The 16072-nt window shown below is 44.8% G+C and overlaps 2 protein-coding genes and 1 pseudogene across 3 annotated transcripts; all 3 read left to right on the top strand.

The window, feature by feature from the left end:
• Nucleotides 1-540: 540 nt before the first annotated feature.
• LOC144673475 (uncharacterized) lies at nucleotides 541-1957 on the top strand. Its single transcript, XM_078535295.1, has one exon. It carries the CDS (start codon nucleotides 609-611, stop codon nucleotides 1365-1367), a length of 759 nt encoding a protein of 252 aa, XP_078391421.1. The 5' UTR covers nucleotides 541-608; the 3' UTR covers nucleotides 1368-1957.
• An 8202-nt stretch (nucleotides 1958-10159) lies between these two features.
• LOC144673468 (uncharacterized) lies at nucleotides 10160-11182 on the top strand (annotated as a pseudogene).
• On the top strand, nucleotides 11031-14355 carry LOC144673476 (uncharacterized). 2 transcript variants are annotated; one of them, XM_078535296.1, is made up of 2 exons: nucleotides 11031-11337; nucleotides 13423-14355. In XM_078535296.1, the coding sequence occupies exon 2, from the start codon at nucleotides 13779-13781 to the stop codon at nucleotides 14160-14162; it is 384 nt and encodes a 127-aa protein (XP_078391422.1). In that variant the 5' UTR covers nucleotides 11031-11337; nucleotides 13423-13778; the 3' UTR covers nucleotides 14163-14355. The 2 variants fall into 2 exon arrangements, with proteins under 2 accessions (XP_078391422.1, XP_078391423.1); XM_078535297.1 differs by lacking the exon at nucleotides 11031-11337 and adding an exon at nucleotides 12457-12543.
• Nucleotides 14356-16072: the final 1717 nt, after the last annotated feature.

Below are 16072 nucleotides of genomic sequence, written 5' to 3'. Positions count from 1 at the left end.
GGAAAATCCCACCCCGCAGGCATTAGTCTGGTGAACTCTTGCTGAACTCCCCCTGTGACAAGTATATTCTCACTTAGGTAAGGAGACCAAAACTGTACTAAACACTCCAGCTAATGGAGGGAGTGTGTGTGGGGGCAGCTACTTACAGCGCTTGGGGAGTAAGAAAGGAAATAATGTTCCAGAGAAATTAAGAACAGGCAATTCTAGTTTCTATCCTGGACTGAGAGCGCTGACTTTTATAAACTCCTTTGAGAGGATATTAGAAGAGGAGGATTTACAGAGATGAAAATCGAACCAAACATCAAGTGAAGAATTGGCAGTCACTCAATTATTGTGCGACCTGAACATCAGCAGCCTTTGAATCTTGAAGGAGAAAACTTTGTCTGTTCTGTGCGCTTCAGAAGATTTTAAAATCAGTGTGACTGAGAAAGGACGAAGACACACATCCGAGTGAGAGTGTTCCAGTGCACTGACTGTGGCAAGAGCTTTAACCAGTTACACAGCCTGTAAGAACATCACTATTTACAGCTGGGAGAGACCGTACATGTGCTGTATGTGGACGCCTCAGCTGATCAACGAACCTGAAGAGAGACTAGGAGGCCCACACTATGGAAAAACCATGGAAGTGTGGGGACTGTGGGAATGGATTCAGATCCCCATCTCAGCTGGAAATTCATCAACGCAGCCACACTGGAGAGAGACCATTCACCTGCTGTGAGTGTGGGAAGGGGTTCACTCATTCATCCCACCTGCTCAGACACCAGCGAATTCACACCAGGGAGAGGCCGTTCACCTGCTCTGAGTGTGGAAAGGCATTCACTACTTCATCCGACCTGCTGACACACCAGCGAATTCATACCGGAGAGAGGCCATTCACCTGTTCTGATTGTGGGAAGGGATTTAGTCGGTTATCTCACTTACAGGCACACCAGCGTGTTCACACTGGGGAGAAGCCGTTCACCTGCTCTGATTGTGGAAAGGGATTCTCTCACTCCTCCAACCTGCGGATACACCAGCGAGTTCACACTGGGGAGAGGCCGTTCGGCTGCTCCGAGTGTGGTAAGGCATTCATTGATTCATCAAGCCTGAGGATACACCTACGAGTTCACACCAGGGAGAGGCCATTCACCTGCTCTGAGTGTGGGAAGGGATTCAGTCGGTCGTCCTTCCTGAAGGCACACCAGCGGGTTCACACCGGGGAGTGGCCACCCACCTGCTCTGAGTGTGGGAAAGCATTCATTGATTCATCCAGCCTGCTGAGACACCAACATCTTCACACTCGGGAGAGGCCGTTCACCTGCTCTGAGTGTGGGAAGAGATTCAGTCGGTCAACCTACCTTCGGAAGCACCAGCGAGTTCACAAGTGACAACAGGTGTTTGATTCTGCTGTTATTGTTGCCGTCAGTCTCATCCTGGAGAGAACCATGTTCATTCTGACGATTGTTGAAGTGGGAGGGCCGGAGGGTTTCTTTCTGCTGGACTGGCCGGTCTCATGATTTTGCTTCCAGTGGGCTGATCCTCTTTTAGCCTGGGAGTGCATGTTTGCACCGGAATGATCCACAAAAGCTGATGTAGAACGTTTATTTTATCCTGGATAGTAAATAGTGTTTTTTCTACCACTACAGATAGGTCTCAAATAAATACATTTGTCTCTGTTCCATTGGGTCTACAGCACAGGGCTTGGCCAGCATTTATTGCCCATCCCTAATTGCCCTTGTTCAGAGGACATTTAAGAGTCAACCACATTGCTGTGGGTCTGGAGTCACACGTAGGCCAGGTAAGGACAGCAGATTTCCTTTCCTAAGGGATATTAGTGAACCAGATGTTGTCATCATCAGACTTTTAATTCCAGATTTTTGTTTGATTTAATTTTCACCATCTGCTGTGCTGGGATTCAAACCCAGGTCCCCAGAGCATTACCCTGGGTGTCTGGAATACTAGTCCAGTGACAATACCACGATGCTCCACACGAGCCTCCACCCATCCTTATCTGAACCTGCAATAATCTTGTTCACCTCTATCAAAACTCCCCTCAGCCTCCTTTACTTCAAGAAGAACAATCCCAGCTTCTCCAACTTAAACTTGTAAAAATCCTTCATCCCTGGAACCGTTCTGGTAAATCTCCTCTACACCCTCTCAAGGACCCTCACATCCTCTTAAAGTGTAGTGACCAGAACCGGACTCAGGACTCTCATAGTGGCCTCACCAGAGCTTTATAAACTATTGGCACAACTTCCCTCCTTTTGTTCTCAATACCTCTGTTTCTGAAGCACAATATCCCATATACTCAAAACAGGAATATCAAACTTTTTTACTTGAACATTAAAAGCATTTGAACAATCTTGAAATGGCTAAGGAAGATTTTGACCAATGAAGGAATGAGTTGTTGCCACAAAAACAAGACTTCCTGAACTTCTTGTCTCAAAATGAAAATCCAAAATGTTTGAGTCTGGGAAATGAACTGAAAAATGAAGTTCCACCTCCAACTGAACAAGAAGAAGACACTTTAAATGTGGAATTGACTGGGATATTCCTTTTGTATTTAAACAATGGAGAAACTACAGACGTGGAAGAAAATAAAGCTCAAAAGGTGAACTCTGAACAGACGGATTTTCAAACTGAAATTGAAAATACATATATGAACAGCAATGAGGGCTCTCCTCTTGCAGAAGGAACTTTGGACTATAATTATTGTAAGAAGAAAACTTTCAGAAAACACTGCAAGCTGTAATATTTCACATCTTCAGTGGACTGTGATTCCTGGACATGGAATTTAGCAGTGTGCTGTTATCAAGATAGACTTGTGAATTTGAAGTGGACATTGGAGGGATTATTATGTGTATTGCATGTTATAAAATAGTTAAACATAAGCATAGGACTCAGGAACAGGTATTTTTATTTTTGTTTTGGATTTCCAGCATCCGCAGTTTTTTGCTTTTATAACAGGAGTCAGCCACTTGGCCCCTCGAGCCTGCTCCGCCATTCGATAAGATCATGGCTGTTGTTAAGATGTACAGCAGGTTGTAAATTGTAATATTCTAAATGGGATATTATGAGGGTGAGACATTTTCATTTCTTCCTGGGGAAGGTGTTGTGAATATCTAGTTTCATAATTCATGTTTTAGAAATATAACTTTCAGTTTGGGAATTGGATTTTTTTTTAATGTACGATAATTGGAAAACCTGGGCTGAGAATCTGACAAAAACACCCTAAGGGAATTCACAATCGCAAGGTGTGGCCCATGTTGATTTAAGAAGCCAAAGCTCTCGAAGGGTAAGAACTGTAAAACGGCAGGTGGGCTCTTTTAGCTGGAGACCTGGAGACATTGGGTCTGACAATTATTGTGGGTGAATTCTTCATGCAGACCTCAGGGAAAAAAGGTTTGGTTTTGAAGCTAAAAGTTAATAAATTTAAATATCAATTGGACATCCCAACTGGTCTCTGTTAACATAGGGATAAGTGATTCAGGGTGGAGCCTTGGTTGGAATTCTGGGTGTTTCTCACAGAAAGCAGGCAGTCTGCAGTTCGCTTGGAAGCAGTCAGCTGTGGGCCCAGAGCTGTGAACCAGCTGTGGGACTAGAAGCCTGGAGGGCCATTAGGAACTAGGGGTGATCCTAATGTTTAAATCCCTCAGCAAGAAAGCAGTGAAGCCCATGCTTGGACTGAGGAGTCCACAGTTTTTAAGTATTAAAGGAAAGTTGGAGGGTTGTTTAGCCAAAAGCTAATGGAAGGACCACCATAAAACCTTGGAACTTGGAGAACAGCTGGAATACTGAGGAGAATTAAAAGTGAATTCTGGGGAGTTTTGACAAACTTTTGGGATGGTCCCAGCAACAGAAGTGAATGAACTTTCAAAATATCGTTAAGTATAAGAGAACTCTTGGAAGTTAAAAAGTAGAATTGGGTTAATAGTATAAGTCTTTATAAACTATAGTGTTAAGTCCATTGTGCTGGTTTTTAATTTTCTTTTCTCTTATATACACAGTAAAGTTTGTTTTTGTTTAAAAACATGGAATCTTCTGGCGTAATTCTTTCAGTTAATCACTGGGTGTTTGAATTTCTCTTTAAAAGTTAATGGTCACAATTGGGATCCTAACAATAGCCACAAACAATATTTCAAAAAAGCAAAAAGAAAAAATATGATTTTCCTTAATTTGTACAAAGCATTACATTGTGAGACACCCCTCAACTAGAGTTCCTAATAATTTCTGAGTTCAAGCACTTATTTTCGTGAAACAATCTGATAATTGATGACTAAACTTGGAACTAACTGTAGTCCCTTCTAAAGCAGGAGGGTTATTGCCCAGCACTGAGCGTAATTTGGAATTTCTCCCATTGACCAATTGATAGGGACTATACCCTCCAACCATCTGAAGTGAATTCTTTACATGAACCATCCACGTCAGTGCAGTTGTCAGCTTGCAGTTTGGCTGATCAGCTAAGATTTTATGCAGCATTTCATCGATCACGGCATGATTCCTTTCACAGAACCCATTGCTGAAAGGAGTTTCAGCTGTGATGTTCATGACCACAATGTTCATGTTTTCACACACGTCTCTAAACTCATTTGCAAATTCCCCTCCATTATCAGTCAGAAACTTAGCTGGTGCCCCAAGTCCAGCCCCTATCCATTTCTCCATGACTTGTCTATAATCATCCTTTTGTCCTTGCCATGTATTATTGGAGAAAGACTAAAGTGGTTACCTTGTCTATGAAGCGTAGAATGAAAATATTTCTGTCTTTGTCCCATACCTTTAGATCCATGGCAACTACCTCGTTAAAGTCACGTGCCAAGGGAAGGTTTACAATAGGATGTGACGGTGTCCTCCGATACTTTTTACAGATTTCACACCTTGCATTAATCTCTTCTATGAGCCTCATATACTCTTCACCGACCTGCAGGAGTTTTAATCCTTGACAAGAAGGGTGAGCAAACTGTCTTTGTAGCTTTAAGACAATTTGCTTTAATTCTCGCTGATTCTTGTCACTTGATTCCATTAATCCTTCTCAAACACTCTGATTCGAAACAGCAGGTATTGTTAAAGGGATACGATAACGTCCTGATTGAGTAAACTGCAGACTCACTGACTTTCCAAAAACAGTTGTCTTATCTTGATTCATGTCCAGTTGCAATTGTGCCTTTTATCTAAGGTTTACTCAACAGTGAGGGGATCTCACGACAGACTACACCAGTCCTGATAAAGTGGCAGAATCCAGATATTTTGCATGGAATCACCACTCTTTTTAGTGGCTTCAAAGTGTGACATCACCCAAACTTAAACAAGTTGAACCCTCCTTAACTTTGTGTCCATCTTCACCATGAGGTGAATCTGGGTAACATCTTCACCAATCTGATCCACATACTGTCGAGGTGCAGCCACTATCTAACACAGCACAGTTGAAAGCGTCTGTGAACAATATACTCATCAATGGACCAAAACTTTTTGTGACGAGTACAATTCCTTCAGAGTGATAATTGTTATGATCTTCAGCCTCAGAATTCTGTGTGTCATGAGTCACTTTGAAGAGCCTGATTTTCCACTTTGGGCAGTTTGGCTCATAATCATATTTTGAGTTAGTCCTGAAACACTTGTTAATTGTTCCCATTCACCTATTAGTGCTGTTCCAATCCAGATCTGCTAAAGGTGCTTTCACCCTCATTCAAAACCTGTCAAAGTCCGATTATGCTCACAAGCTTTTTTGTAAATCTCATCAATGAACCCGAATAGAAGATCCAAACCTTCATCGATATCCAACTGACAGGCATCCAGCTCACAAAATACTTCTGTTCTGATTTTACTTTTGTTAGGAAATGAGAGTACTAAGGCCAGAACTTGTTCCCTCCTTGGTTGGGACATAACCCGTGTCCACATATCCACTTCATTCTTCCACTGGTCGTATGGCTCAGACTCCAAGAACAGGCTGGGTCTCAGACCCTGACAATTGCTTTCAGCCATTTCTCACAAAAATTACTAGGACTGTAAGCTTTTGTCCAAAATTTTATTTCCGTTTAGTTTCCATCCTTCGCCATTAGGCAAGCAATCTGTTACCATGACAGCCTTATGGTGAAGAAAGAAACTGGAGCCAATCTTTACTTGGTATAGACTTATTCAGAGTGAAACTTTAGTTATATAACTCCTGACTCCACTCCATGCCAGTAAGTTTATTTTTATTTGTGCTCAAGTAACCATCCAATCAATTCCCTTCACCTATGTATATGTAACCACAGCTGATACAATTAACACCCACAGTCAGAGCATCGAAAGGGTCTGTAATCAGTGTGACTGCAATGGTGTCTCAGCAGGTTGGATGACTCCGTGAATCCTTTCGCACACTCAGAGCAGGTGAACGGTCTCTCTCCTCTGTGTGAATTCGGCAGTGCTTCCGCAGGCTGGATGTATCAGCAAATTCCTTCTCACACTCAGAACAGGTGAAAGGCCTCTCCCCAGTGTGAACTCGCTGGTGTCTCAGCAGGTTGGATGATTCAGTGAATCCTTTCCCACACAGAGAGCAGGAGAACGGCCTCTCCCCGGTGTGAACTCGCTGGTGCTTCCATAGGCTGGATGAATTTGGGAATCCCTTCCCACACTCAGAGCAGGAGAATGGCCTCTCTCCAGTATGAACACGTCGGTGTGCCCGCAGGCTGGTTGACCGAGTGAATCCCTTCCCACACACGGAGCAAGTGAATGGTCTCTCTCCGGTGTGCGCTATCTGGTGCCGCAGAAGGTTGGTTAACCGAGTGAATCCCTTCTCACACACGGGGCAAGTGAATGGCCTCTCCCCAGTGTGAACAACACTGTAGTTCTGCAGGGTGGATGATTCACTGAATCCCTTCCCACAGACGGAGCAGATGAATGGCCTCTCCCCAGTGTGAACGCGTTGGTGCAACCGCAGGTGTGATGACTGAGTGAATCCCTTGCCACACACGGAGCAGGTGAACGGCCTCTCCCCGGTGTGAACTCGCTTGTGTGTAACCAGATGTGATGAGTGATTGAATCCCTTGCCACACTGAGAGCAGGTGAATGGCCTCTCCCCCGTGTGAATGCGTCGATGAATTTCGAGTGCAGATGGGGAACGGAATCTCTTCCCACAGTCCCCACATTTCCACGGTTTCTCTATGGTGCAGGTGTCCTTGTGTCTCTGCATGTTCGCCAATCAGCTGAAGCCTCATCTGTACACAGAATATGTGTATGGCCTCTCTCCGCTGTGAATGGTGCAATATTTTTTCAGGCTGTATAACTGGTTAGAGCGCTCTCCACAGTCAATCCACTGAAACACTCGCACTCAGGGGTGCGTGTCTCTGTGTTTTTCCATTCACATTGATGTTTAAAAATGTCAGAAAGAGACAGAGCGTCGATGAGTTTCTAGCTTTGATGGGGAAATCAATCCCTTCCCACAGTGCCACGGTTTCTCAGAGGACCTGATGTCCTTGTGTCTCTCCAGGCTGGACAATCAGTTGAAGCCTTGTTCACAAGCAGAACACATGAATGATTTTTCCCTGCTGTGAATGGTGTGATTTTTATTCAGTCTGTGTAACTGATAAAAACTCTTTCCACAGTCAGTGCACTGGAACACTCTCATTCGGGTGTGTGAATGTCTTGGTGCTTTATCAGTCACAGTGATGTTTGAAATCTTTTTCCACAGACAGAATAGACAAACGTTTACCCTTCCTCATTCAAAGACCAGTGATATTCTGGTTCTGCTGAATCAAGTGACAGTGAGATCGTCCCCTTCTAACCTGTAAAATGAGTTTACAGAAGTTATCACTGTAAATACAGGATATTTTCTTTTATTCGTCCATGGGATGTGGGCTTCGCTGGCTGGGCCAGCATTTATTGCCCATCCCTAGTTGCTTTTGAGAAGGTGGTGGTGAGCTGCCTTCTTCAGCTGCTGCAGTCCATGTAGTATTAAATATATAAATTCAGAACAGAGAATTCTAGTTTCTATGGAACATTTTTCCCTCTCATTCCTCCAAATCTATAAATCTCTGTCCCACACACTCCTCTCCCTCTCTGCTCATTGTTCCAGACTCAGTGTCCAGTCTCCAACTTATTCTTTTCTCCTCTCCAGATTCTCTCTCCTCCTGTCCTTAAACTGGTGACTCAGGCTGTGGATCAATCCCACTCCTTCACTCTAATTCTACCAAATACTTTGCCTCAAAACAACAAATTACCTTCATTGACTTTAGCAGTGATGTTAAATGAACGGAAATAACCACCTTTTCCCAATTGGGCCTCCGGTTCAGTTTGGTGCCGCAGAGCAGCCGGAAGCGGCGGATGGTGATTCCGGACCAATAGGAAGAGAGGGGGCGGGGCTGGAGGACCGAGTTCGGGCTGCTGGTCCTCCAACCAATCGGAGTGAATGAGGGGCGGGGCCCTAATCGTACGCCCCGGCGCATGCGTGTTATGGGGCAGAGATTGGAGCATGCGCAGTGCGGGTGCTGGACGATGTCCTGTTGAATCCGTGGGGGGGAGATGACTTGAGGCAGGAGAGGAATAGAGGTGGCGGGTGGACTTGGAGGCTTCAGAAACACCTCATGTAGGCTCCCATATCCCATGTTTCCAACAAGCGGAACAGCAGTTGAGGGGTTTCTGATGACAGGCCCGAGGGTAACGGCCGCACCGCCATCTTGAGAAGGGAGCGTGTGCAGCCGGGCGCATGCGCGGCGACAGGGATGATGGGATTTGGACCCAGGAAATTCAAACCAAAGATCCCATCAGGATCTGAGCAAGTCAGAAACAGAAATACCTGGCAAAACTCAGCAGGTCTGGCAGCATCGGCGGAGAAGAGCACAGTTGACGTTTCGAGTCCTCATGACCCTTCAACAGAACTAAGTAAAAATAGGAAAGGGGTGAAATATAAGCTGGTTTAAGGGTGGGGGGGGAGAAGGGGGGGTTGTTGGGACAAGCAAGCAGTGATAGGAGGAGATAACTAAAAGATGTCACAGACAAAAGAACAAAGAGGTGTTGAAGGTGGTGATATTATCTAAAAGAATGTGCTAATTAAGTGGAGAGCAGGACAAGCAAGGTACAGATAGCTCTAGTGGGGTGGGGTGAAATAAGACTAAAAGGGCATAAAAGGTATAGATAAACAATGGGTGGAAATACATTTAAAAGTAATGGAAATAGGTGGGAAAAGAAAAATCTATATAAATTATTGGAAAAAACAAAAAGGAGGGGGAAGAAACGGAAAGGGGGTGGGGATGGACGAGGGAGTTCAAGATCTAAAATTGTTGAACTCAATATTCAGTCCGGAAGGCTGTAAAGTGCCTAGTCGGAAGATGAGGTGCTGTTCCTACAGTTTGTGTTGAGCTTCACTGGAACAATGCAACAAGCCAAGGACGTAAGTCCCTCAAGTCACCAGGACCTGGGTATCATCTGCATCTGATTGTGGAAGGAAAAACAGGGCTGCCTGCTCTGTTTGTGGTAAGTGTGACCCTGGTGTGACTGCACCGATGAATTTCCAGCTCTGATGGGTAACTGAAAACCTTTCCACAGTCCCCACATTTCCAGTTTCTCTCCAGTGTGACTGCGCTGGTTTTGTCTTCGGGCAGAAGAGCTGAAGCCTCGGCCACACACACAAAACACGTATACGGTTTATCCAGGCTGGAAACGGGTCCCTTTGCTTCCATGTTCAAATGCCGATGATATTCAGGTCCTCATGATTCTGTCAGATCTTGATGTGATGTTCGGTTTGTGTTTCCCGTCTGTAAATCCACCTCTTCCAACACGTTGAAAAATGAATTTAAAACAGGACAAGGGAGTGTGAGGGAATCAGAAAAACAGAAAGGCAGGTTGTGATACTGAGCTGAATGAATCTGGTAATTTGGGGGCTAGAATAAAGTGGGCAGAGCTTCAGGGTCCCAGTGACCAGGAGAGAAAATCATTGATTCGTTGATTTTATTCCAACTTTCCACACAGGCACCAGAGAACTGAACCTAGCCAGAGTAGAGGGAGGGAGGGAGATAACTGGGAAATGGCAGAGATGGTGAGATGGTTTTGAATATCAGCCCAGGGAGGAGGGAGAGTGTGTAGGATGGGGATTTACAGTTTTGGAGGAACAAGAGAGGGAAAAATGTTCGATAGTGACTTGAATTGTCTGTTCTGAATTTTCACCCTGTACTTATTGTTGACTTTGCTAAACTCCTTTTACAGGGCATTAGAAGGGGAGGATGCGCAAATGGAAAATTCAAACCAAACATCACATCAGGATCTGACATAGTCACTGGATTCATCAGGACCTGAATATCATTGGCCTTTGCATATGGAAAGGGAAATGTTTGTCTGTTCTGCCTGAGGGAAAAGATTTCAAGCATCAATGTGATTGGAAAAGCACCAAGACACAAATATCTGAGTGGGAGTGTTGCAGTGAACTAACTGTGGAAAGAGCTTTAACCAGTTACACAGCCTGAAAAAATATCACACTATTCACAGCGGGGAAAAATCGTGTACGTGTTTTGTGTGTGGACAAGGCTTCAGCTTGTCATGCAACCTGGAGAAACTCAAGGACATCCACGCCATGGAGAAACCATGGAAATGTGGGGACTGTGGGAAGGGATTCAATTACCCATCCAAGCTGGAAACTCATCGACGCACTCACACTGAGGAGAAGCCATTCACCTGCTCCGTGTGTGGGAAGGGATTCACTCAGTCATCTATCCTGCTAACACATCAGCGAGTTCACACTGGGGAGAGACCATTCATTTGTTCTGTATGTGGAAAGGGGTTTAGTTGTGCATCCCATCTTGTGACAGACGAGTGAGTTCACACTGGGGAGAGGCCGTTCACCTGCTCTGTCTGTGGGAAGCGATTCACTGTTTCATCCCGTCTTCTGACGCACGAGCGAGTTCACACCGGAGAGAAGCCATTCACCTGCTCCGAGTGTGGGAAAGGATTCATTTCCTCATCCCTCCTTCTGGCACATCAGCGAGTTCACACTGCGGAGAGGCTGTTCACCTGCTTGGTGTGTGGGAAGGGATTCACTGTTTCATCCAGGCTGCTAACACACCAGGGGATTCACAATAGAGAGACACCATTCACCTGTTCCATCTGTGGAAAGGGTTTCACTCATTCATCACATCTGCTGAGACACCAGCGTGTGCACATCTAGAGGAGGCTCTTACTGCTGCTGTTAATCTGCTCCATGTGTTGGAAGGGATCTACTTGTTCAGCCACCTCTTGACACATCAACATCTTCACTCTGATAAAAGACGTTGCAAATGCTCTGACTGAGAAGAGCTTTACAATTACAAATAACCTGCTGAAACTTCAAGAGGACATCAACAGGCTGCTGGATTGGGGAGACACAAAGCCTGACAAAATTCAACACAGAAAAATGTGAGGTGATACACTTCGATAGGAAGATTGAGGAGAGACTGATCATGTTAAACATTAATGAACAGTGAGAGCTGTGTAAGAATATGGGGCTGTTGAGGGTATTTTGAGAAATTAGGATTGCAAGCGTTAAATGGTCAGAAACATTTCTCTGAATAGTTTCTCTCTGCAATGAGATGCACTGCCTTGGACTTTCTACTGCCTCAAGGTTTTGAATGTGTGAGAAGTGGATTTGGTGTTGTATAAACTCCCTTATTATCCCAAGGAAAGAACAAGCGGAAGTTCTTCTTTGATTGTGGAAATACAGCGAGCTCTTGTAAACCTGGGGAATATTATCAATTAGAAATCCTTGTTGCTAATTTCCAGCATTGAGCTTTGACACAGTTAGAACACTCGTCACCATGAATGTCCTGGGTTACCTCAGCACCATGGAAACAGACACCCAGTTTGCGTTTGTGCTCAAGCCCAGGGTGAAAAGCCGATAGGGGGAGGCTCAGGAACACTTCCCAGAGACAGAACCTACTAGGCTAATGATTGGCTAGAATGGGACTATAGGAGATCGATGATTGGATGGATTTTTCTGTGATTCCAGGTTTGGGGATTTATCCCAGTGGGTTTGAGTCATTCTCAGTTTGGAAAGGTCAGGAAGGTCACTGCTCCAAATTGGCTTAAACACGAATGTGAATCAGAGAAATGAGGCCCCTCCTACATCCCAATGGACAATAGTGCAGAATCAAATTCTTCTTTGTACTTTGTAAACTGCTGCTCAAACACAGTGTATTCAGTTTCACCTGAATAACTGTTACCAACATGTAGCCATCTTACAACCATTGAGCAGATTGTCATCGGAACAGGATGGTGCAGGCGCTATACAAATGCAAGCTGTTGTTGATATTGACTGCGGGCGGATTCAGTTGCCCATCTGAGCTGGAAACTTGGTCCAGTCCTGCCAGGGAGAGGGTGTTCACCAACTGCATGAGGAAAAGGATAAACTTGCTCACTCCATTTACTGACACGGCAGGACAGACACACTGAGAAACGGTTCAGAAACTTCACAGAGGTGAAGGGATTTCATCCAGTTTTCCCACCTGTTAACATCCCAGTTTAAAAAGATCAAATGGTTCAGTGCATTGTTACTGGAGAGAAGCTGTTTAAATGTTGTGTGTGTGAGCAGAGATTCACTCGTTCATCCGACCTGCTGAGACAACAGTGAGTTCACATCTGACTGTCGGGGTTAGATTTTGCTGTTATTTCTGCTGTTTGGGGGACCCTCGATTCTTCACTAACCCCCATTCCTCCTGGTGGATAATGGAGGGTCTGTGCACTTGGGCTTCTGTATAATTTTGCTCCTCATTATATTGATTGGCCCTCCAGCCCGAACCTCCACCCATCACAGAACAAAATGACTATTCACAAACTGGGACCTCCAGTGACGGGACATTTGCCCAGCGTTCCCCACGGTGGGGAATGTCCCCTATCTACACCACAGGAGACCAGTGCACAGGCACAGTTTCAAACAGGGTTTGGAGCATGTGCAGTGTGAGTAATGGCCATGGATGGCACTTGTTTTTCGTATCTGCAGTCGGTTAGCAGTCGAGGGGAGACAGAGGGAGTGATGGAGCCGGCGGGAGGGTGAGGATGCTTCACAAACACTTTCTGTAGGCCACAAACCCCAAATCCATGTTTGCACTGGTCCGGCATTCCCCAGTGACAGGCCCGGGTTAGGGGAACAGTGTGGAGCAGGGCGCACGCACGATCATCCTGGGCCAGGAAACAGGAGAGAATTTGTGAATTTCACAGAATCACAGAATGGTTACAGCACAGAAGGAGGCCAGTCAGCCCATCATGTCTGTGCTAGCTCTCCGAACAAGCAATTCACCTCGTGCCATTCCCCTGCCTTCTCCCTGTAACCCTGTTCATCCTTCCCCTTCAAATAATAATTCAGGGTTTGTATCCTGGGCTGACAGTGGTTGATTTTGGAAACTCAAAATCAGGGATTAGAAGGAGAGGATTTACACACAGCAAACTCAAAGCAAGAGAAATGTTTGTTCTGTCCTTGGTGATTGTTTTTGTAAAAACCTTAAACAGGGGGATTTACAGACAGGAAACTCAAACCAAGCATCATATCAAGATCTGACAGAGTCACTCGATTCATAAGGACCTGAATATCACGGCCTTTGAATCTGGAAGGAGAAATGTTTGTCTGTTCTGGCTGCAGGAAAAGATTTCAAACATCAGTGTAACTGGAAAATCACCGAGACACACACACACACACTCGAGTGAGAGTGTTCCAGTGCACTGACTGTGGGAAGAGCTTTAACCAGTCACAGAACCTGAGGAAACATCACACCATTCACAGTGGGGAGAGACTGTACACGTGTTCTGTGTCTGGTCGAAGCGTGAACTGATCATCCAACCTGGAGAGGCACAAGGACATCAACACCATGGAGAAACCGTGGAAATGTGGGGACTGTGAGAAGAGATTCAGTTCCCCATCCCACCTGGAAGCTCATCAATGCACTCACACTGGGGAGAGGCCGTTCACCTGCCCCATGTGTGAGAAGGGATTCATTCGGTTGTCCTGCCTTCAGACACACAAACTTGTTCATTCTGATAAACCGTTTACATGTTCTGACTGTGAGAAGAGCTTGAAAAGAAAACCAGATTTGCTGACTCACCAACGTATTCACACTGGGGAGAAACCGTTCACCTGCTCTGTGTGTGGAAATGGATTCACTCAGTCATCCAGCCTCCTGACACACCAACAAGTTCACACTGGGGAGAGGCCATTCAACTGCTCCATATGTGGGAAGAGATTCATTAATTAATCCCACCTACAGAGACACTAGCGAGTTCACAAGTAAATGCAGGGTTTCGATCCTGATATTATTGCTTCTGTTAGTCACATCCAGAACTGAACCATGTTCATTTTGAAACTTGGTGTTTGTTTCTGCTGATGTTAATGACCCCAATAACTGGCTGGAGATTAATATTCTGGATAAACGTTAAATAAACCAGCTTGGTGTCAAACACAGTGTGTGGAATATTTGTTTTCTCCAGGACAAGAGAAGATTAATTGAAATCTTGTTCTTGACAGTTCCATTTTTTGGCCTTTTCTCCTCTGTTAAAATAGGATTTGTATTTCTGCAGAGCTTTTCATGACACCAGGATGTCCCAAAGCATTTTACAGGCAATGAAATTCCTTTGAAGTGCAGTCGATGTTGGAATGTAGGAAATACAGCAGCTCATTTGTACACAGCAAGATCCCACAGACAAGAAGTTGATAATACCCAGATAGTCTGCTTTAGTGATGTTGATTGAGGGACAAATATTGACCAAGAATATGGGGAGAAATCTCCTGCTCTTTGAAATAGCCCCAATGGATCTCTTACACCTGCCCGTTCAGTCTCATCTGAAAGACAGGACCTCATACATTGCAGGGCTCTCTCAGTACTGCAGTGGAATGTCAGCCTAGATTTTATGTTCAAATTCTAGAGGTGGATTTGAACCCACAACCTCCTGACTCAGACATGAGAATGCAACCTCTGAGCCATGGCTAACACCTCATCATTACTTTGGATTTTTCCAGTTCTCAGAACCTTGGCCAATCTCATGGACAGGTTCCAGCTCCCCTTACCTTCTAGAGTGCCTCTCCTCGCCCGGATACCCTGGGGAGGTATCAGTAACACACCCGTGTATCTGCCCTCAGAGTGTTTAATGGGAAAGTGTGGACAGAGAGCCGGAGGGACAGTGAGTGTCCTGGACATTATTGTACAGTCTGCTCCATATCCCATTCCTGGCTCTGAGTCTTTTGGTGATGATTTGAATTTGATGTCCTCTAGTTACTGACTCACCGACTGGTGGAAACAGTTTTTTCTCATTTACCTGATGAAATGTTGAACCTCTCCCTCAGATCTCCAATCAGCCTTTGTTCTAATGAAAAGAGCCCCAGTTTCTCTAATCTCTGCTGATAACTAAAGCCTCTCTTCCCTGGGATCATCTCAGTGAATCTCTTCTGCACCCTCTCCATGGCCTTGACATCCTTCCTGGTGTAAGATCCCCAAAACTTGACTCAATATTCTAACCGCAGCCTAAACAATGATTTGCACAGGTTTACATGACCTCTGTCCTTTTGAACTCTACACCCCGAATTATAAAACCCTGGATTTTACCAACTTGTCCTCCCACCATTAAAGGTTTGTGTCTCTGAATACCTTGTACGTTTTAGAGATATTAACACAACATGACTAAAATACATTGACATCCAATGTCTGATCTAACGTGTATTATGGGATAGAGAAGTTTAGTCAGAGTTAGAAACTCAAACAGACTCTTCACTGCAGACAGGTCACCATGGCAACACTGATAAGACATTCCATTCCACAGAATCGACTCACTGGAAACTCTAATCAGATCAGGGGAAAGGACAGAGTTTGTCTGTTATTAACCGCAATAGAAATGTAAACAAAGTGAGGAATGGAATAGATTAGATTATCATCTGTGATGTTTATATCTGTAATGTAAAACTAAAATAAATAACAGAATTAAGAGTAGGCAGGGGAGTTTAGGGAGAATGAGAAAATTACTGAAGAAAAGTAACTGCTGGGAACGAGGGAAGGTGTCCCTGTAAGTCACGGATTAGAGAAATTCCAGCTGTCTTTTCCTCACTTCCTGCTAAAACCCAACAGAGGAGACAAAGAGTCAGGGGCCAGAGCTGGATCACTACAGAGTATAAAAA

The sequence above is a fragment of the Cetorhinus maximus genome, unplaced genomic scaffold, assembly GCF_964194155.1.
Source record: "Cetorhinus maximus unplaced genomic scaffold, sCetMax3.hap1.1 HAP1_SCAFFOLD_368, whole genome shotgun sequence".
In the NCBI taxonomy this organism is placed as follows: domain Eukaryota; kingdom Metazoa; phylum Chordata; class Chondrichthyes; order Lamniformes; family Cetorhinidae; genus Cetorhinus; species Cetorhinus maximus.
The sequence above is the reverse complement of the archived record's forward strand: the minus strand, read 5'-3'. Positions and strand labels throughout refer to the sequence as shown.